Source organism: Nanorana parkeri, unplaced genomic scaffold (genome assembly GCF_000935625.1).
Source record: "Nanorana parkeri isolate BGI_ZX_2015 unplaced genomic scaffold, ASM93562v1 scaffold464, whole genome shotgun sequence".
NCBI lineage: Eukaryota > Metazoa > Chordata > Amphibia > Anura > Dicroglossidae > Nanorana > Nanorana parkeri.
This window is the reverse complement of record NW_017306732.1, coordinates 1109259-1132554: the sequence shown is the minus strand read 5'-3', so window position 1 is coordinate 1132554 and position 23296 is coordinate 1109259. Positions and strand designations below refer to the sequence as shown.

General features: G+C 41.3%; 1 protein-coding gene across 1 annotated transcript in view; it reads right to left on the bottom strand.

Moving 5' to 3' along the window:
• Positions 1-23296, bottom strand: part of HMGCLL1 (3-hydroxymethyl-3-methylglutaryl-CoA lyase like 1) — a 51760-nt gene that overhangs the window by 25553 nt on the left and 2911 nt on the right. Inside the window, exons 2-5 of the mRNA XM_018560552.1 lie at positions 21753-21892; positions 18761-18838; positions 15055-15162; positions 7264-7359 (exon numbers count right to left, since the gene is read on the bottom strand). Of these exons, the coding sequence (XP_018416054.1) occupies positions 7264-7359; positions 15055-15162; positions 18761-18838; positions 21753-21848 (378 nt within the window). The 5' untranslated portion in view covers positions 21849-21892. The remainder of the gene's footprint in view (positions 1-7263; positions 7360-15054; positions 15163-18760; positions 18839-21752; positions 21893-23296) is intronic.

Genomic DNA, 23296 nt, shown 5'->3' with positions numbered 1-23296 from the left:
GGACTTCCCTTCAGCAATCCCGCCAGCGCTGGTGCCGGTCTCAGATACAATGCAGACTCCTCATGTCCCACAGTGTCTGTCCGACGTGCACGCTCATGGCTGTGTGCATTGACTTACAGTGAGTCTCTCCTCTTTTCCCTGCCGGTGAACTCTACTGCGCATGCACCCGCACTCATCCTCCACTCAAGAAGATACAGATCTACAGCTGGGAGTGAGCAGGGGAGACAAAGGTACGTTTTAACTTGTTTGGTAACTTTTTAATTTTTAAAAAATGTTTTTGCATATATCTACTGCTTGCTAAAAAAATACTACTTTTGCCTCTTGCAGAGCTTAGACTGGAAGATGGAGAAGCAGCACATGAATCAAGTTAGTTGTGCTACAGTGCTCAAGTGCTAACAAGAACACAGGGTAGGATGGAATGGGAGGAGAGAGCAGAATAAAAGAGAGATGAGCTCATCAGTCTGCTGATTCTATTTTCATGCCCAGTCACTAGCTGGGGGAAGGAAAAAACCTGTATGCCTGTCAGGACTGTGCTGTAGAGTCATGTTAATCTCTGAACTGGATAGGCAAAAATACAAATAATTTAGCAGGGAAAACAGCTCTTGTACTGTATATGTATAAGGAAACTTGTCATAAGAGATGAATGATGGCCCCCATTGAGGAACTTCCTTCTGAAAATGCTACTTGGCCTGGGTATCATGCAGATCATCATGTTTGGATACTTTAAGTTGGAATGTAACAAGTATTCCTCCGGGGTGCAGAGCAGTTTCTTTTCTAGTGCCACTCATGCACCCTTTACCTACTCTCATGGGTGCAAAGCAGCCATATTAATTTCTAGTGCTGCTCATGTGCCCTTTTCCTTCTCCCCTTTTCAAGGCCGCAGAGCACCTACTTTTCTTTCCAGTGCTGATCATGCACCCTTTTCTTCCTAGTCTTCTTCTGTTAATCCTGCCATACTCCCACCAACTGGTGGTAAATATTTTCTCATTGCTAACTCCAGGACTAGTCCCAGACCTCTGCAGGGTTCTTAATAGGACCTTTTCTAATGCATCTGTTGCTGGAATGGAAAAAAAATGTCCCAAAATCACCTCCATGCCCAGTCTATTATTTGCAGTTAGCAAAACATCCACGAGTCTGTGACCTGTGCTACACCACAGGCTCAGGTACTCAGCCATCATTGTTTTGCAAAGAAGGCCATCCCTGTCTGCCACCAGCATGTGATATGCCATGAGGCAGAAGAGGAATACAAGGAGGAGGAGGGTTAAGGTGCTGTCGGTAAAGAGAAGGGTTGGGAAGCTGGCTTTAAAGAAGAAGGGTTGGGGTTCTGATGGTGGGGAAGAGGGTTGGGGAGCTCACGGTGAGGAAGAAATTGGGGGCGGCTTCAGGGGGAATGTTTCCCCAATGCAAGGATAATATCAGGAAATCTACTGTCATTATTCCAGATGCAGGCCAAAATATGACACTGTGAGAACGTGCTGGGCACAACCTCTTTGCCACATTTCTTGGTGGTGGCAGGAAATTCCTTGATGTCCAGCAAGCTTCCAATTCTGTGATCCCTGAAAGAAGCATTTTTTACACTACAGAAACCAGGCCCAGCAGCAGGCAGCATTCAAAGACTGAACGTAAACCACATAATTGCTGACTACATTGAAATATGAGGAGCAAGTGGAAAGAGGCAATGCTGTGGCAGGCGGAATGGGAGGCCGAAGCAAAAAAATTAACAGGGTTATTCACAAAAGGGTGAAGAGTTTGGAGAAGACAGGAGAAGGGAGCAATCTAGGACAACATAGCTGAACTGGAAAGTGAGCTCAATTGTAGAATTTTTCCAAATCAGTTATTTTGTCTTAGATTGTTCACTTCTCCCGCCCTCTCCAAACGCTTCACCCTTTTCTGAATAACCCTGTATGTGAATAATCTTATGGCCACCTTTCACCTAATCAGGTTTTTGCTAAGGCCATTTTTTATCATGGGGCAGAAGAGTATACACTTGTTGCCCATTGTTTTCTAAAGGTCACCACATTGTTCGGTAAAGTATTTTGCACCAAAGAATCACATTTTCTTTACCCCTGTCACCATGGCTGCCATTAAATTGAAGCAATGTCCTGTATTAAAATAAAATTGTCAGTCATGCCAAAGGTGAGAGCCAGAAATTCTAAACATGGTGGTGGTAGGTTTTGCTATTTTATTTTGTTAGATTATGTTCATTTTGTTTTCATTTATACATGTTTTATTTTTATCTAGGCGGACCATCCATGCCCTGGACAAGTAAACACAGGAAGGGAGAGCAATGGCAACTGGGTGCTAACTTAGTCAAGAAGGAAGCCATAGTCTTCTTCACATTTTTTTCTGTAAGAAAGGAAAAGAGAGATGTGCGTGAATCTGTCTTTCAAAAGCTATAAAGCTTTTCTTCTATATTTATTTTGTTTTCATTGAGTTGTTTTTTTTAATTATACCCTTTTGGTTTTCTGTTCCGGGCATTAGATTTAGTTGTGATCACATTTCCCATTGTAATGAAACAAACCGCTGATTAAGTTATAGCCTGTCTAATTGTTCCTCTGTGAAGGTGGAAAGGTAAATTACATAGGCATGCAGTTCTCAATGTTCTCTCAATTTGTGTCATGGTTTCACTACTCTTTTTTTCCAACACCTACAATATTGTGTAAACCATTTTGTTTGCTAAAGAGAAAGATAAATATTTTGTAAAATGTTTAATATATTTTTAATCTATGAACAGTTGACTAACGGTAAACATGAGTAACATGAGTATTTTCCATAAAGACTCATGTACCTTGCTAGATGTATCAGCTCATGCTGGGGTTATTTTTTATGCATCGTTACCAGCATGATATTTGCCTCCTCAGCAACCATACATTGTGAAACCTTGCACACAGTACATAACCAGATTATTAAGGGTGTGCTGGTTATCTTGCAGTGGATATTGAGCAGTAAAAGTTTGGAGATGAAGAATTAATGAGGGCTCTGAAAGGCAGGAAGGTCCTTGAAGCAGCTGACAACTTAGTAGTGAGCCACATCATGTAATTAGATCTTCAGGTTTTTTTTACCAGATTCATATTTAATATGAGGTGATATCAGGATATATTTACTAAAGGTATTAGAAACTGCTCACTTAGCAATGTTAATGTTTACTTGGTAACGTGAATGTCCCCATAGGTTTGTAAATAAGTTGAACACTTCAATCATCTAATTATGTACAAGTGATTAAAAAAATACAGTTTTTTAAATTTCTCTCACATGTGTTCAGTTATCATTGCAGGAGAGACATTAAAGGAGAACTATGAGGTGAGTGCTTTTCACTCACCTCATAGTTCTAGCCGACCTGTGACAATGAGACTGTCACAGGTCGGATCAGTAGATCGGGAGGTGAGCGAACATATACCGGCGTTCGCTCACCTCTCGACCCTGTCACGGCTCTCTCTACCGTGACAGGGGAGGGGCTGGATTCCCCCCTCCCCGCTCTGATCCGCCAGCGCTGACTGGCGGATCGGACGGGGGAGGGGGCGGGTACAGCTGGCTCTGCCTCTAGATAGGCAGAGCCAGCTGTCACTCACGCAGCTGGGCGGATCTCGACATCGATGTCGGGATCCGCTCCGGCTGCGGCGTCTCAGTATACCGCGAGCTGTAGCTCGCGGTATACTGATCTTAGGGTAACGGGAGGACGCTAGTTTGTGTCCTCACGTTACCCTAAGGAGAACTATGGGGAAAAGCCTCCTTTAAGGCACATCACATTTAAAGGGAATGTAGAGTCTTTTCAACATGCAGTACAGAACATGGAAAATATATCAGTTTGATGTAAATAATATTATCAACATGTGTTAATGTTATAGCAGCCTTGTTCTCAGTATTTTCAGAAGGATATACTGTATATATATTTACTTTTTCCATAGCTTCCTTACAGTACTGGTCCCTGCCATCACTCTATAAAAATCCCTTTACAAGTATGGAGGAGCATGTGACACACCACACCACACCACATATCTCTTCTAATCACCACATCCCTGGGTGTAATTGAGTATGCAACTATAAGCAATTGTGTATGGAGTTATAGTTGATGTTTGTTGGTAACTTTGCCTGGGTGACAGCAAGTATCTGAGCAGCAAGATAGTTGTGATAAATGTAACAATAAGTGCTGAATAGGCATGAGCTTCAGGTTCAGGTTGATCATGATTTCCACCCGAAACCAGCCGGTTTACAGATCTGTGAACAGATGAACAAACTGAATATATTTGGCTACATTGCCTTCCCCCCAACCTCTGGCTGTCTGCAAACATCAACCAGAAATCTGCAATATAGTAGTGGTAGCATAATTCTATATGATGTGACAGATCTCCATAACTGCTGGAATATATACATCAGTACCAGGGATCCTGGGTGACATCATTGACCAAATCTGGTCAGTGAAATCACCGGGATCTCTATTGTTGCTGTGTTTACATTCTAGAAGTGTTGAGGAACAGTAATTTGTTGTGGGAGTAGCAAAAACTATCTCCCTCCCATAAATAAATGCCCCACAATGTTAATTCAGTGTCAATATTGTCTTCTAGTGATGTAGATTCAGTGTCAATCATGTTAAGGGACACCTACTGAATTGCCAGCACGATGACTTGCCACTACAGTAATTCTGACCCACCGCTACTGCCCCATGGCCATTTTTGTCCCGAATGATAGGTACCCGGCACTGCTGGAATATAAGCAACATCACTGGGCAATCATCATTGACCAAATGTGATCATGACCATATTTGGTCAATGAAATCACTGACATGCCTGTTGTTATGCTTACATTCCAGCAGTGCTGAGGAACTGTAATTTGCGATTGTAGTAGCAACAAAATCCCCCTCATAAATAAATGTCCCACTATATTAATTCAATGTCAATAACATTGTCTAGTGATGTAGATCCAGTGTCAATCATAATAAGGGATGTCCTCTGAACTATTGATATGATGACCTTCCACCATGGCGATTGTGCCCCACTGCTACTACCTCATGACTACTTTTGTCCTAAATGGCAGGTCACCAGCACTGTTGGAATATAAACAACAGCACTAAAGAACTTGAGAGATATCATTGACCAAATCTGATCATGACTATATTTGGTAAATTGTGTCACCCAGGATCCCCTGGCTGCTTTTTTTACAATCTGAATAAAGCCAGAAGGGGTTAGTTATTCAGGGGCACTGGTTTCTTTATTCTTTTAAATTTCACTTTTAAAGAAGTACATCATACTGATGTGCAACTTCACTTGCAGATTTTACAACATCGCACAAACATGGTATTTAAAGGTTTTGTGAATTGTACAGGTAATGTTGCCCTTTAAACTACAATAAAATACCTTCTCCCCACTGAACACTATTTTTTAAAATGCTGTCCTCCATTACAGTGCTTTTTAACAAAAGCCTGCCAACTGGTCTTCAAAAAGTCCAGAAAAAAAATAATATTGGTCTTGCATAGACTTCATTGGGATTCTCAGCTATGTTTGGCATTTGCGGATTTTAGCCTGGGCTCACGGAGCTTTACACAAACTGAATCCAAGCTGATTCACTTTTGTTAAAACATCAGAATTAGTAGGCAGTGCATTGGAGTCATACATCAACATCCTTCCAGTTTTTATGCATAGAAATAGACATAGATAGATGACATATTTCAACAATGCTATTTATTGCACTTTTAAAATGATTTAGAAAAGACATGCAGTTGTTCAAGGAACCAAACTGTAGTTCAGCAAATGATTTCATTAAAGGGTCAGCCCATTCTACACTAATACTTCAGAATTTGGTCGATTTTTGATACATTCCTTAAAAGTTTCTAAAGTCTCAAACTCTGTTTTCCCAGGTCTACTCACCTGCTGTAATGTTTACAGAAATGGTCCCTCTCTAAGTTGATTGTTAATATATGTTGTGGTATGATATGTTTCAGGAAGGTAATAAGAGGAGTGGAAATATCTGGAGACATTCATTTTGTAGGAGTAGGAGTGATGTGGGTGTGAAAAAGGTCATGAATTATGGCAACAAGTTCTCACCAGTCTCCACAAAATATGAGAAGCGAAGCAGATTCACTCATCAGAATTTATGAGCATCCTATCTTACTTTGTGCAATATACAATTAATTAAAAATCCAAAAATTGAGAGCAAATCCCAACTGCTACATCAGGTGGAAGGACGATGCCAGAAGTTGAAGGGTGGTTAAACCTATCATCATAAGTGCAAAATGGAATCATTTGTATTACCTGGGCTAACCCCTTAAAAAGTTAAACTCCACTTCAAGTGCTTAACCTTGTCAGGACCAGCTGTGGGCGCACGCTGTCAGAGCAAATAGTGATAAGTTGTTTCAGCTATAGCAGCCACCATTCCCATAATGGAGCGTGGATGCGAGCGGGTCTTGCAGCAGCGAGCGTGAGGTGGGGAGGAGGAGCGGCGCACAGCGCGTGGAGCTGTGAACAGGGCCAACTGATCGGAAGCCGATTAATCGATTATTGAAAAAGTCGACAACTTTTTCAATAATCGATTATAATCGATTATGTCGATTAGTTGTTGCAGCCCTAAAGGCATGCATGCCTACCAGTACTTGAACTATATGCTCTAAACAGGTGATGCCACAGGCTGCCCCCCAGGAACAAGGAGAAGTACTGACTGATGTCACGGTACAAGAAAAACAGAAAGCAAGACACAAGACAAGAACAGGAAATAAATACAAGACAGCAACTAATACAAGATAAATACAGGATACAAGAAACAAGATTAAAGATCAAGGCAAGACTAAATTTCAAGATCAGCATACAGGCTTGTGTGGACAGAACTAGACAAGGCTAGACTGGAGCTATCACAAGCCCAGAACCCTGGGCTTGTGATGCTTAAATAGAACACAACTAACCAAGCCCAGGCTGTGAGGGGCATGTAGCCAGGCTGATTAGCCTGATCAGCTTACAGCTGACTAGACTGTGGTAGGTGCAGTTACAAGAGACAACCGCCAGATGGAGCTGAGTGGTTGTGACAGGGATAGGATTATGGCATTTGACATGTTCCTAACAAACTGAGAACTCTAGTCAGGGTAAAAGGGAGGTGTAACAGGAAGGCACACCTTCTTGGAGAGAGAAAGGGAAAGTTTACAGCATGTTATACTGAAATATGTGTCACTAACTGGCAAAAGTAAGAGACCCATATTTACAAAAATAACTTTATTGTATTTGTTGCTGCAGGTTGTGGGCAAAAACAAGTATAAATTAATACAAATTATATAATACATACCGCAGAATGAAATCCTTGTATATTAGGTGTAAGAACTGGGTACTGTACTCCAGGAAGTTTTTTTATACCTCTCATGACATCTGTATGATCTGACATCTGAAACAAGAGCTTTAATGTATTACATTAGGCGATTTATTATCTCAATTAATTTAGCACAGAGTGAAAAGCTAAAAACCAGTATTCCTTATATTATTTAATTTCCTTGAGTAGATTGTATTTATGTATTTTATTATTTAAAATAAAATATTTCACATATCCTCATTCAGTGCTTAGTTGTGAAAAAAATGGTTAGTAGAATGGATATAGGCAAAGCATATAACTCTCTGATTGGACGGTGACCTGTTTCTCAATGACATGTACAAGGTATGGAGTCAATTATAATATTCGCAAATTTTTTTTAAATCATACAGGGAGAGATTAGAAAATATTCTTTTCCATTAAATAGATCAGGTCTCAAGTGTTTTGGAGCCCTAGTTTTCCCAAAGCTGGTAAAAAATGTGAAGAGATCTTACAGACACAGCTAAAACTGACTAAAATCTATTGTTTAAAATGTACCATTTAGTTTACCATTCTAAAGTATGTGATGCTTCTGCTTTTGACTTCTCTTACCTTAAAGTGACACTAAACTCTGGAGTTAAGTCTTAAAAATCCACTCAAGTACCCTAACTATTAGGGATGTCCCGATACAATTTTTTCAAGACCAACGAGTACTTTCCCTCAGGTACTTGCTGATACCAATTACTGATACTTTTTCTTAAAGGGACATGTGACACTTTTTCTAAAACAATACAGACTAATGCTTTTATAGCAGTTTCTCACCAGGGCTGTGTACATACAGTATCTAATCAGGCTGCATACAGATCTCACCAGAGCTGAATATAGATCTTACCAGGCTGTGTACAGATCTCACCAGGGCTGCATACAGATCTTACCAGGGCTGCATACAGATCTTACCAGGGCTGCGTACAAATCTCACCAGGGCTGCGTACAAATCTCACCAGGGCTGCGTTCAAATCTCACCAGGGCTGCGTTCAAATCTCACCAGGGCTGCGTACAGATCTCACCAGGGCTGCGTATGGATCTCACCAGTATTGTGTACAGATCTCACCTGGGCTGTGTACAGATCTCACCAGAGCTGAATATATAGATATCGCCAGAGCTGCATTCAGATCTCACCAGGCTGCGTACAATCTCACCAGTGGTGAATACAGATCTCACCAGAGCTGACTATAGATCTCACCAGGCTGCGTACAGATCTAACCAGGCTGTGTATAGGTCTCACCAGAGCTAGATACAGATGTCACCAGGGCTGCAAACATATCTCACCAGAGCTGAATACAGATCTCACCAGAGCTGGATACAGATGTCACCAGGGCTGCATACATATCTCACCAGAGCTGAATACAGATCTCAGCAGGCTGCATACAGATCTCACCACGCTGTGTATAGATCTCACCAGAATTGAATACAGATCTCAACAGGCTGTGTACAGATCTCACCATAGCTGCATAAAGATCTCACCAGGCTGTGTATAGATCTCACCAGGCTGTGTACAGATCTCACCAGAGCTGCATACAGATCTCACCAGGCTGTGTACAAATCTCACCAGAGTGGAATACAGATCTCACCAGGTTGCATACAGGTCTCACCAGGCTGTGTACAGATCTCACCAGGCTGTGTACAGTTTTTAACCAGGAAATAAATAGATCCCTTGTGTATTTGTTAATATGAACACTTTTGAGCTCAGTAAAGGTTCTATAGGTAATAAGAGATCATAGCTGAATTACAAAGATCACAAAATATTGATCTGTAGCTTGAAATGTCACTAAATCATTCTAGAAGTCAGGGAACATCCAGATATCACTTGATGTTTTCAAGACTATATAAACATTTTTATCTGTAACACAATCTAAATGTATATTTCAGTTTTCACTGGCCCACATTACTGCTTAATTTTCCAAACATTTGGAACTACTTTCATTCTCTGGAAACAATTCTTTCTTCCTTTTTCCCCAGGAGTATAGTCTTTTCCTAGGTACCTTTATGACTTGTTCATGGTGGTTAGTAAGCATATGGTTTCCTATTCACATAGTATTGAACGTCACATTGCTTCTGTTTCCAGCTTCTCTAGCCAAAAAAAATCGTTATGACATAATATTATTAACCATTCAGGCAAAACTTAATCCTAAAGGATACATGCACCTTTAACAAGCAGCTTTTAAATGGTTAATGCTTGTTTTTTTCTTCATTCAGAATTGTGAGATAACTTTCTTGATGAAGTGGCTGGATGTCACCATATTGCACATAGTGTGTTTACAAATTATCTTTATCTTTGAAATTGCATCTTTTCTCCCATTTTCCAGGAAACAACTTTGTTACGGGCGCCTATGCAACAGGTTTGTTGATAATATGCTCTGCCACTACTAGTATCACACCAGCAACAAACCACCCAGAGGGCCAAGGTCCTGGATGTCCCCCACCATAAAGTGCAACTCAAAGTCTCATCAAGGATACAGATATATCTTTGTTCTCCTTCAATTTACCATTATGTTTTCTCTAAAACCTCATCAATCCAAATGGAATTGTATATACTATACAACGAGGGTCTCTCCCATCTTCTTCTGCCTCTCTTTTTTCTTTTGTTCATGTTTTCTAGAGGTACCACAGAGAAGCAGAATTTGCCTAAGTGCTGCATATACTATGCTGTCTGTAAATATAGTTAGCTTTTTTATAAATGAAAACAGATAATTTAACAACACAGAAGACAATACTACACTCTACTCACTACCACCTACAGTTATTTTTTTTCCTTTCAAGGTATTGTGTTATCTGAGTTGGGGACTATTGTTTCCTTAACCTCCAGTTTAAGCTTCCACTTTGCCTCCAGCGAGGTGTTCAGTGACCCTAGATCTCTGATTGAAATCAATATAAAGGCTTATTGTACAAACAATTAAGTCTGCAACCTTGCCAACTCCAATGTTTTATCTATTCGAATTGTATTTTCTTTTTTGCTTGCCAGAATGCTTTTTGTTTACTGAAACATTTTGCTGGTGCTTTCTTATCATTAAGTGAATTCAAACAATATATTTAGTGTAGTGATGTAGTTCACTTTTATTTCCTTTGTGTGTCAGTCAATACACATACATAGGAAAGAAATTGGAGCAGGTGATCATTAACTATTCTTAAGATCTATGGGATACACTTAATATCTTGCTAGAGGCAATCTGTCTTTGCAATCACAATATTAGTGTCTTCCATCCGGCTTAAAGTCACATCAATACTGCCTCTATTGCAGATAAATGTCTGACTACTGCTTGCTTCAGGTTCAGCCTCAAAGCTGTTTCAGTGTTACATGCAAACAAAAGAAAAGATGAGCTGGTGATCATGTTATAGTGTTTTTGAAAAGGGTTTGTAGGCAACAGTGTGATCACTAACATCTTTTTATGAACTATAGAGCAACATATATGTGTAAGATCAATCACTTTCCTAAGAAAGCCTTTCTCCACAGCTTTAAAGCCAAATACTGAAAAGTTTCTCTGCTGCCTGGTTAATCCCTGTGCCAAGATCAGAACTCTTCCATTCAGCTAAGATAAATAACATATGTAATTATTATTTTCAGCATAATGCATTATAAAGCACAACCAGTAGTGTAAAGAAAGGGAATGTCACTTCTGAGGTAAGTAAGATTTGTGAGGCAGTCAACAGGATAACAAGTTAACGGAAATCTTATGATTTTCCCATTACAGAGGTTCTCCAAGGACAATTTCAATCACATTTGTTATTTTTCAATACAAAGAGCTCTAATTTGTAAGTGCATCTAAGCAGGATTATCTTAGCTCTACTTGATTAATTCTTGAATATGGTTGATTGTGGCTGTTTTGTAATATATAGGGGTCTATTCACAAAGCTGCCGAAGGATCTAGCCGTAGCTTCGGCTGATCCTTTGGCTAGCTTCAGACCCAGGACCCCTTCGGTTCAGTAGAACCGAAGGGCTGCTGTACGGGCTATTCACTATAGCCCGTACAGCTACCGAAGTTGGCCGAGCAGTCCAGTCGAGCCGAAGGCATATGCTTCGGCTCGACTGAGCCGAGGTAAAAGCCGAAGCTGGCGGGCCGACAGCCTGCTACTAATAGCTAGGCGGAACCAGCCGTTATCTCACGGCTGGCTCCTTCCACTTGCATGCAGAGACAGATTAGTGTCCCCTGGTTACCAGGTAACCAGGGACGCTGATCTGTCATTACACTGAGAACCCGGCGGAGCCGCCGTGATCATTACACTGCCGTGTAATGACAGTTCAGTGTTACAGGGCTGTGGGCTGTGTGGAGTCTCGGGTGGGCTGTGCTGGGTTTCGGTTGGGCTGTGCAGGGTCTTGGGTGGGCTGTGCAGTGTCTCGGGTGGGCTGTGCAGGGTCTCGGGTGGCCTGGTGGGTCTCGGGTGGGCTGTGTGGAGTCTCGGGTGGGCTGTGCTGGGTTTCGGTTGGGCTGTGCAGGGTCTTGGGTGGGCTGTGCAAAGTTTTAGGTGGGCTGTGCGGAGTCTCGGGTGGGCTGTGCTGGGTTTCGGTTGGGCTGTGCAGGGTCTTGGGTGGGCTGTGCAGTGTCTCGGGTGGGCTGTGCAGGGTCTCGGGTGGCCTGGTGGGGTCTCATGTTGTGCTTTGCACTTTCAAAGCGGTTTAACCTTACCTGTGTCTTCCCCGCACGCTCCCATCCGAACCTGCTCGGGCGGCCGCAAAGCATCCTGTGGAAGGCGCATGCGCAGTTCGGATTTTTGGCCGGGAGACGAGGAGAGACGCAAGGTAAGTCTATGGACGCGTGCACCCGCATGCAGACACCGTGGGACAGTAAGTACCAGCAAGCTCAGAGGAGTCAGCGCTGGACGGAGTCCCGCCGCACCGCTGGAGGGACAGATGAAAACATCAGGAAAGAAGAAGATCGGATTAAGAGGCATAATTTAAGGTAAGTGCTTTAATTAACATTGGGGGAGGGAAACATTTTTGTTTACTTTAATGTCACATTAAAGTCATATTAAAGGCAAATTTTGTTTTCCCTCCCCCCCATGTTAATTTTAGCACTTACCTTAAATGATGTCTCTTATTCTGGTGTTCCTCTTCTTTCCCCATGTTTTCATCTGTCCCTCCAGCGGTGCGGCGTCTCTCCGATCCAGCGCTGACTGCTCTGTCCCTCCGATCCAGCGGTGTCTGCAGGCGGGTGCACGCGTCCATAGACTTACCTTGCGTCTCTGCACGTCTCCCGGCCAAGAATCAGAACTGCGCATGCGCCCGCCCCAGGATCCTTTGCGGCCGTACGAGCAGTTCCTGATTCTCGGCGATAACGAGGTAAGTTTAAAATGATTTCAAGCGTTTTTTTTTTTTTACACTTCTTGCCTATATCTACTGCTTGCTACGGAGGGTTTAGAACCCCTTTAACTTGTCCCCGCCATCCCCCCCACCTCCATACCTGATTGCCCTGATCACTGGAAGGACACCCTGTCTCCTGTAGGGCCCGACATGTACATATCATTCAGGGCCAGGCAGGAACAGGCACATCTGAAGGGATGCGGGGATGTCCTGTTTGATAAAACATGGCATTTGCTCCAGCCTTCACGGATGTTTTATCAAACAGGACATCCCCGGAATCCCTTTAGCTGGGTTCTTCAGAACGCTGTTAAACGGCCAGGAGTACGTGCCCCCCTCTGCCCTCCCCTCGCTAGCCACTGCCAGGACACTCTGGGGGGGGGGGGGTTTGAACCCCCCTATTCCCCCCACCTTATCTACGCCCCTGCCTGGTTACCTAGTGACGAGGGGATGCTGAACTGTCATGAGAGCTTGTCGGAGCCAGCAGTGATATCAAAGCCGGCTCTGCTAAGCTCTCATCATAATGACAGAACAGAGTCTACTTTAAATGAATGCCTCAGCCTCTCCAAGCGATTGCCCCAGCCTCTCTTGTTAAATGTTCCAGCCTCTACCATGAACTAACATCCCACACTGTGCTATTATGAATGGCTTAGCCCCTTCTGTGAATGAAAACCCTATCCTCTGCTATGAATGAACGTCCCGGCCTCTCCTGGTGACCATCTCAGCTTCTACCCTTTGGGCATGTTTTACTAAAGTCATAAACTCACTATTGATTTCTTGTGATGCAGCGGGATGTTTTACCTAAATTTACTGATCTGATCTGTCATTACGATAAGAGCTTAGCGGAGCCAGCTTTGATATCACCGCCGGCTCCGGCAAGTCTTATTGTAATGACAGCTGGTCCCGGCCAATAGAAAATAGTTGGGCGGAACTAGCTGTCACTGTTAGCTCCACCCAATCATTTTCTACTTTTTTTTTACAGTTTTTCTATTCTGCTCGGTACCACAGAGGTGATATTCGGCTCAGGCTCATGTCGCTCGGCGGCATTCGGCTATTCAATTACTGATGTTCGGCCTCTATGAGAATAGTCCGAACAGCAGCGAGTAGCCTGCAGGATGTTCGGCTCAGCCGATCCAGATGTTGGATCAGCTGAGTCGAACTCCTTCTGCACTTCGGGTCGGCCGAACATGCTGAGCATGTTCAGTCGACCCGAACCCAGCCGTACGGCTGATTTCAGTCGGTGTACGGCTGAAATCAGTCGTACAAGCCTGAAGTGAATAGCCGAACAGCATTTGTAAAGTAAGGGTTGTATGAGGCATAGACCCTGTTTATACTAGCTGCTTTGAGGTAAAGGATGGCTCACAACACTAAACAAATTATAGTATTAAAGTCTCAAACTTTTTTCCAATAAAAGATCCAGAGGTATTTCTTTAAAGTTTTGTCCAAGCACTTAAAGTGATCATGCTTCCAAACAGCTGGCTCCATCTCTCTCAGCTCCACTTCCTTGAACTTCCTGTCGAGTACAAGATCACAAGGAAGAGTATAGTCTCCAGCAGAAGTCCATCTACTAGCTTAGAGAATGGAAGATAAACTATTGGGGAGCCGGGGAGTTTGTTGCCTTGTGGTGTCTGTGTATTTGTGGAGAAACACACAACCTATTGCCACACCCTTATGCCAAATGCATAAGGGTGGCTTTATTGAACCCCGCAAGGGAAAGGAGGCACCCTAAAATGGGATATCAGGGCCAGTGCTGAATGTATGAGCTGATTCTGCAGAAAGCTAAACCTTTTACACATCAAGGAGCAACACCCATTGGATGTGATTTGATCAGCATTTGAAATAGCTTAAAAACCCCTTGACTTTAATAAATGTGTACAGGATGTAAGGCATCTTGCAGGGTCAAGAATTTTTTTTATAGAGGTGTATGGTATGGTATATTTTTATAATAATAAAATGTTTATGGATATTAATGAATGTATCATTGTTTTATTAACATTGTGTGCATCTGTGCATTATAATTGGAGTGCTGTCGCACACTGAGAATTTGATTTACAAATTTGCCACTCTGATCCCTTTGTTGGGACCCCTCTGCGTTTATGATAATTGTACAGAATATTTACTTTGATAAATTAGTGTTCACTTTGCAAACTGAATTTTCACTTCCCCTTGTAAAAATGGTAAATCTATCTTCAGTTTGAGTATTCAGTTATGCATCAGGGTGATTAAGAAAACATGATTTTTTTTCTTGCATGTGATTGGATGATTGAAGTATTCAAAATGTCACCTTATACATCAAGTTAAATTAACATTTATTTTTCAAAGTAAATACTTTCTATTCTTTAGCACATCAACCTCATATAGTTCTCTCTCTATCCTCAGTCTCTATCAATAAATAATATACATGAACTAGCAACTGTATATAAGAGTTATAAACATCTTACCTGTGGTACCCATTTTGAAGATACAAAACTGGTGACTTCTATAACAGGCAGCCCTGATTCTGAAAGGCGGTTGATAAAATCAATTTTTATATTGGTAGGTACAAATTCCTATAGGAAAAATAATACACATGCATTACTTATATAGGTAAACAGTAAGTATATATTGTGATGTTTGGGGAACTTAGCACACATGGTGAGCGCTCAAAGACCAGTCTCGAAGCCATAAAAGACCAGTCTCTTAAAACATAAAACTTAAAGCATAAAACAAAACAGTATTTTATTGCTTCCAGAACAGAAACATAACTTCAACAATAATACAAGGTCTGCTTGTATTCCAGCAAACAGAACACATAGGGGTTGATTTACTAACCTTATAAACACACCACAAACGTGTATACACCTCTGCAGTGTGTTCCCTCCCAGCATGATCTATGGGTGGAATCTAAACACCTTTGTAATGTGTACACACCCAGCAGGTGTGTTGTGCAAAGCCCTGAATGAATTCCAAGGTGATGTTGGGTAAATTAGCTCTATGTTGTGTTGCTTGCGTTGATGAATGCAAGGAATGTAAATGCATGAGCTAACCATTTTTGTCTAAACTGTGAAGCAGCATTATATATGCATCATGTGCATGATTTTTCCATATATGGCATTAGTGGAAATATGCTTTTAGAGACTTTTTGGTTGATAAATACGTTTTGCTGTGTGAAAATCACACACACCTGGTGTGTGTGTGTGTGTTTAGGTTAGTAAATCACCCCCATAGCCTCACTGACTCCAGGTTGTCACACATACTCCCCAGTGCCTGGACATTAGGGTTTCCACAATCCACCTTTCGTGTGACTCTTAAACACATCCCTCATGTGTCACTGGCTCTCTAAGTCTCCTCGGCTGTCTCCAAGGTGCCTCCAGCACACACAGCCACCTAGCTCCCCTCTGACTTCTGGGAGGAGTCCGCCTGACTCCTGAACACCTCTGTTCCTTTTCCTAGCTGGAGCCCTGAACATTAGCCAGCACCCTTTCTCTAAGGCCTGGTTCACACCTGTACGTTTTGTAGCGCGTTCAACGCTCTACAAACGCTCTACAAAATGCTCAAACATGAAAATCCCATTGTTTTCTATGGGTATGGTTCACACCATGCCGTATTTCAGCCCGTCTGAATGCGCTACAAAACGGCCTTTGCCTGAAAAGGTACATGAGCTTCTTTGCGGCGTTTTTGTCTCGCGTTTCCATTGCGATCAAGCCAATTTGCTCACACACAGGTGTGCAATCATTAGGTGCTGGCCACTACTAAACCACGGACCCAGGACTGGAGATCTCGTCCCACCCAATTCTCTTCGAAATTTCCAGTTCCAGGATCTCACGCCAAATCTACAAAACCTGTGAAGAACTGTCAGCTCATTCCCAGTAAAAGAACTTTGCCCCTCTGAGAGTCCTGGGTGACTACAACCCCAAATTCTACTGTGGGATTGCCACATAATACCACTATATATATATATATAAATAGGTTCTCCAAACATGTTTAAACCTCACAAATCATCAAAGCATAACAGATAAACTGAGGAATCATTCAGCAAAGCTTTGCCCAGTGCTGGAAGCTGAGATACATATTAGGGATGTCCCGATACAGGTACTAGCATCGCTATCGGGACCGATACAGGGCATTTTGACAAGTACTTCTACCAGTAAAGAGTACCAGTAGATGCTTGCCAGTGATCACATAGGATCCTCTTGAGTTCCAGGACTCTCAGTCAAACCTCGGAGGGTACCCTAAATCTGGCAAAATAACCAACCGCAAGTATCCGTGACACTTGCATTCCTATGAACTCTTCTCTAATGTTACTTTGCATAGACAGGTAGACAGGCATTTACTTTTTTGTTGTTTTTTTTGTTGTGACATTACCTGTATAAAGAAATACAGATAAAATAGTGATCCCATTACTTTCCCTGTGTAACCTACAGACTGGGGCATTTAAAGCAAATCAGTCAGATCCTGATGTTAGCCCGTTATCCGCAGCTGAGTTGCATTTCTAAAGTGTAAGTTACTGATACTGAAAATTGAATTACTAAGCGTTACAGAGCAGGGGCGAGTCAAGCTGGTCCGCTGGGAGGAGCTCCAGGTGGGGTCCTAATTTAGCTGGCTGGCGACTGCCCAGAGGACCCAGACAAACGCGGCACCTCTGGGCAGTTGCCGGTCAGCTAAATTAGGACCCCACCTGGAGCTCCTCGCACCGGACCAGCTTGACTCGTCGCTGCTCTCCCGCACAGCGCCGACTACGACCTCACCAGCAAGGTTAAATCATGATCCATAGTACATAACATGTAGTTGTACTATGGATCATTTAACCTATTCATGTTAGCAGGGCAGAATTGTAACTCTATTACTGCAGTGTACTGGAAGTGTGTACCAGGTTAAATGATCCATAGCACACACTTCCAGTACACTGCAGTAATAGAGTTACAATTCTCCCCTGCTAACATGAATAGGTTAAATGATCCCAGAGGCAGATGCATGATCAGATTTGTAGTTTCATGACAACTGTGTGAAAGCAAATACAAATGTTTTATTGTTCTAAAACAATCTTAAATTAAAGTTCTCCATAATCATAAAGAAATTAGCCTAAAATCATTAGTCTGTATTGTTTTTAAAAAAGACACTTGTCCCTTTAAGAAAGAGTATCGGTAATTGGTATCGGCAAGTACATGAGGGGAAGTACTTGTACTTCTACTTGGGCCTGAAAAAGTGGTATCGTGACATCCCTAATACATATAAGTAATGAAGAAGGGCAAGTGTGCTTTGTCAGCATTTGAGTTGAGCAAATAAAAACCTAAAAAATTATGGGCATACAATCGCACATCAATTATAAGTGAATATTACAGAATTAACTATGCACCTGCAATGTATGTGAACTCACATGCACAGGCTATAGAGCATATACCTTATATGCACAATTTACTAAGAAGTACGGTTTGCTAAGGAATCTACACTTTATGTGCATCTAAACAAAAAATGTTTATATGTTGCAGATTATGAGTCCTTAGATGTGCACATGCAGATCTTTGTGAGCATGTGCAGAAGTTCAAGCATAGCCGTTGTACAAAATTGCATATGCTGGTGTTTAAAATAGACATCTCAGTGATAAATTCCCAAACATAAGCTGCCTTTTTCCACTTCAGCTTCTGAGAACAGGAGGCAAACGTCAATATTATTTGGATATTCTGCACACATGGCAAATAAGTACCATACCATACTCATTGAACAACAGTGTATGATAAGCTCGATAAGTTTCAGGAGGACAGTACACATGAATGCCTATAATCCAAGCATAGCATAACTTGCATTGTTTTTCTTGAGGGTGGCCAGGAGTTTCCAGGTCTGTCATGATCCTATTTGAATGACACTCCCTCAGGAATGTTTTTTTTTATTATAATTATTTTTTATTACCAATATTTTAGCTTTTCACTTTACTGCTTCACAAATTAGAAAAAATAAGAACTACACTTGAAGACAAAACACATACGTATGTTTACTGATTGGGTGTTTGTTTTCTTTATTATTTGGCCATTGTTACTCAACTTTGTATAAATTCTCATCTTTCTTCCCAGTATGGTAACAATTTTCTTTATTTTGATCCTCAGATTAAAAAAGTTTTCAGAACCTCTGTTTTTGATTCAACACACTCATCTCATCTTTGTAGTGTTTTACCTTTTCATTTTGTAATCCATCTCTTGGTCCAACTTCTACTATCTTGACATGTTGAGGAAGGCCTGCTACATGGGGCTCCTTAAGAACAACAAATATCTATATGATCTTTTTGAAAAAAGTAAGTGAACATATTGCATTAAGATGTCTTCAAAATAACAACAAAGGCACCTTTAGAAATGTTTAGTAATGACAATCTACAAACACATACTTCTAGATAATGGCTGGCTTTTTATTTTTTGCATACTTTATTTTTCTTTTCTTCCCCAGTCTTCTGACAGTGGCCATGTTTACTAAGGGCAGGTTACTAGATCTCATTTACTTCCTGGAACTCTGGCACATGTAACTAGGACATGTTACCATGCACATCATCTCAGGGGAGGAAAATGCCTTTCCCTGAGATCTCATGAGATTACAGATGAGATTTCCCAGCAATGCACTGCTGATTTAACCTTCCCAGGATGCAATGCTTGGGCACGATTACATCATTTGTGCCAAATTGGACCAGGAAGTGGAAAAATAAAATTGTAAGTAGAATAACAATATATTTGTTTAGCTAATGTAAGGTGATTTCATGTGATTTTTAGTGAAAAGGGTAAAGGTCCACTTTAACATATCTGTCATACCTTAGTCAAATACTTACTATACAAACATTTGTGAGAGCAACAAAAGTAATTATTTTATCAGGGCTACACTGATGCAAAAGCATAAAATATTCAGTTCAGGTAAAAAAAACAGAACAATTGGAAGGTACAGCTAAAGATGGTTCCTATATTCCCTGGTAGTACAGCACCAATAGTAGCTCACTCTGCACTTTCCTATACTCTAAGGTTTACCCCTTCATGACGGGAGACATGTACTGTACTTCCCTGCCACTAAGTGCCCAAATGACTGCTCATGTAAACTGTACAAGAGCAGTAAATTGAAGATCTGTAATGCCAGTAATCACTGAGAATTAGTGTTGGGCTGGCTGTTCGAGTCGAACATGAGTATGACTCAAACATCGCTAGTTAATGTGTTTGCAAAACACACAAACTATAAGGGTGTTCGACGTTCTGTTCGACCGCTGAACGCCCCACATTACAATGAGCCTTGTGAAGCCCTAATTGGCTGAAGGCTTGCACCTGACCACAATACTCTGTAAGAGCCATGATTATAGTTATGATGACTTTGCCCAATCATGGCTCAGTTACAGATGACGTAAAACTACACAGTTGGGCGGAGTTAGCTGTAACCACTAGCTCCACCCAATTGTTTATGTTTTGCCAGCATCTGTCATAATGCCATTATCCGGCGGGAGTTCTCTCATAGGTTAGAGTTAGGACCGCACTACACAGAGGAACCTTGACAAGGCAGTGCTACTTTCACATATTTTCCAGAAGACGTGTATCTAAAACCTCTGTTTTTAACCTTAGTGGTTAGACAGTTTTTTTGCATGCTGGCTGTTGAGTGTTCTGGGAAACTTTTTGCTGTTGCACTGTATAAAGCCCTTCCATGTGCACCTTGCTTGAAAGCTGGTTATGAGTTGATGAGTGCGTTTGCCATTTGTTTTGCTTGACTAATTTGGTGCAGTGACACACTGGGGGTCTCAGCTGCCGTTGTGATGTGCGGGGTCCCTTGTGTGTCCCTGTGCCTTTAAGGGGGTTGGGCTTCCTCCTGGCGAACCTGCACCCAATTTTATCTTTTGCTACATGTGCTCCAAGATGGAGACTCTGATAGGTTAGAGCTGGGACTGCACTACACAGAGGAGCCTTGATGAGGCAGTGTGGCACAGTGCAGAAGACATGTATCTAAAACCTCTGTTTTTAACCTTAGTGGTTAGACAGGGTTTTTTTGCATGCTGGCTGGTGAGTGTACTAGGATACTTTTTGCTGTTGTAGTGTTTCCTAATAAAGGACAAATAAATAAATTAATTTTAATGCATATTTGTAGCTGTGCTATTTTTCTAAAAAAATATAATCAAACTGGGGAAACAGTGTTTTCTTTAAGTTTTTTCCTTCTTTTTATATTTTATTCATTCTAAGTGAGGTGTTAGGCAAACATATGTGATATAAATATATACCTTATCTGTCCTCTGAAAAAAATTTTTTTTCAATATAGTAGGTAATGAGTAATGCCCTTTTTTGTAAACTGTATACCATCGAGATGATTTTGGCAGTTCTCTTTTCAGACACACAACAAGAAGTAAAAGATCATCTCTTTTTCTCTTTTTTAAACTTCTTAGACAGTTGACACATGGATTACAGAACAGTGCTCCCACTGGAAAAAAAATCCTCTCTATTCCTGTTCCAGTGACAACTGTAAAATTTCATTTTTTTATAACATTCTTATTCGGTGAGAATGATCACCTGGACCGAGGAGAACTGATTTATTTTATCTTTGTACATCTGACAGTTGTAGTATTTAGTATATTCATAGTATGTTAATGTTATGAGTAGTAAAATTTAGATTCATATTACAGTATGTGCAGCATACTATGTCAAGTAAGTAAAAAATAAATAAATAAATGAATATATGAAATTATAACACATTTTATAAGGAATGCAGATGGATAATTTGATATAAACTCAATATACAATATATGGCACAAGTATACGGTATATTCAAACAAAGATTCATGGCAAATGTTTTGCTATAGCCTACAAATACAAATAATATTGCACTAAATGAGGAATACTATCTTGTAGTCAGCAGCAACCTATCATTCTTTGCAATAAAGAATAAACAATTTGGCATAATTGAAAACAATATATATATATTAATATATACATATAGCCAATCATAAGAAAATGTGTATTAGAATCAGTTCAGACGAACCTTATTTGCTCACTTAAAAATACTTTACAACAAATGCCTTACTGCAAACTGGTGTGAGGAGGCAGGAGCCTGGAGATGTGCTTTAAGAACAACACATATTTATATCAGAGTCATTTATCATGGGCAATTTTAAGGCATATATTCAAAATCACAAACAAATATAATACAATTTTAATACCTGTTCGGGTATGGTTACATCTCCAATCCATATCTGTTCCTTTAGGAGATGTTGGTAACTTAGGCAGTGCTTTACTGCTGTTGGCACATTACCCATCAGGGAAAAAGGTTCAGACTTCCTGGCCACCAATTTTTAAATAACTAAAATGGAACAACAAGATGTTAATGCTTATAATGCATATACTGTGTATAAATATCGATGCAATCGATGCATAAACAGGTAAAATTTTAATTTCAACTTATTCTAATGCAAAATGTTGTGGCTGGCATAGTTGCATAGGTATTCAGGTTAAAAACAGACATGTTCATTAAGTTCAACCTAAATACAAACATAAATTTAAAAGCTTGCATCCTCCCTACTCCAACAGGGTGTAAAATACTCTTGTTAAGAGTGGCCAAGAATAAAAATTCCTTCCAGATACCCAAAGACAATCAAATATTCCCTGAATCAAAAATCTACAGTATTATATCTTTCAAATGTTAATACCCAGTCATATTTTGTGCATTTGTAAACACATCTAGCCCATTTTTTAATCAATCTCATGAGTTGTCTAGAACAGGGGTAGCCAACCAGTGAGCCTCCAGCTGTGGTGGAACTACAAATCCCATGGCACATTGCAACATGCTCACAGCCACAGACATGACTCCCGGTGGAGATGCATCATGCGATTTGTAGTTTCACCACAGCTGGAGGACCACTGGTTGGCTACCCCTGGTCTAGAACCAACTCCTTTGGTCTATTCCAAATTATTTTACAATTTTTTCTTTCTGCATAATAAGCTGGGAATGGATTACTTCTTGGCCATAGTGTGGCTGGGAATGTTGATCTTCTGAAACAGGACATGGGCACAACATTAAGGTCATAAAATTTACAAAATTACCCAAGCTTCCACTAGAAATGTAAGTACTCAGAACTTTTTTAAAGTTTGGGGTATTTTGTGAATAGAGGCAGTGGTGGACCTAAGGAACAAAGGGCCCTAGTGCAATATTTTACCTTGGACCCCCCTCCCAAGATTTTATTTTCAGCCACTAACCCCTCCCGGCAGGCTCTGGACCAGAGGAGCTTACACTCTAATGTCCCCACACAGTCTCACACTATTATTATACATTTATCTAGCTCTGACATATACCACAGTGCTGTACAGAGAATACTGAGCCAGTCACATTAGTTTCTGTAAAGAGAAGTTTACACTTTAATGCAGAATGGCACCGGCTGTATGGGGAACTACAAATTTAGTAACACACTGGACTCATGGCTTTGTAATGCACTGGACTCTGGACTTAGTAACGCACTGGACTTTGGACTTAGTAATGCACTGAGCTCAAGACCCCCCTGAGCCCCCACAGGACCCACCTGAGGCCCTGCAGAGCCCACCTGAGATCCCACACAGTCCACCTGAGAGTGACCCTGCACAGACCCTGGTGGGGTGTACAGGGTCACTCTCAGGTGGGCTGGTCAGGGGCCCCCTTCCCTGCACATGGAGCTCCACTTACCTGCTGTTGCTGGGCCCCGGCCTCCTCCGCCACTGTACCAGCGCAGCTGGG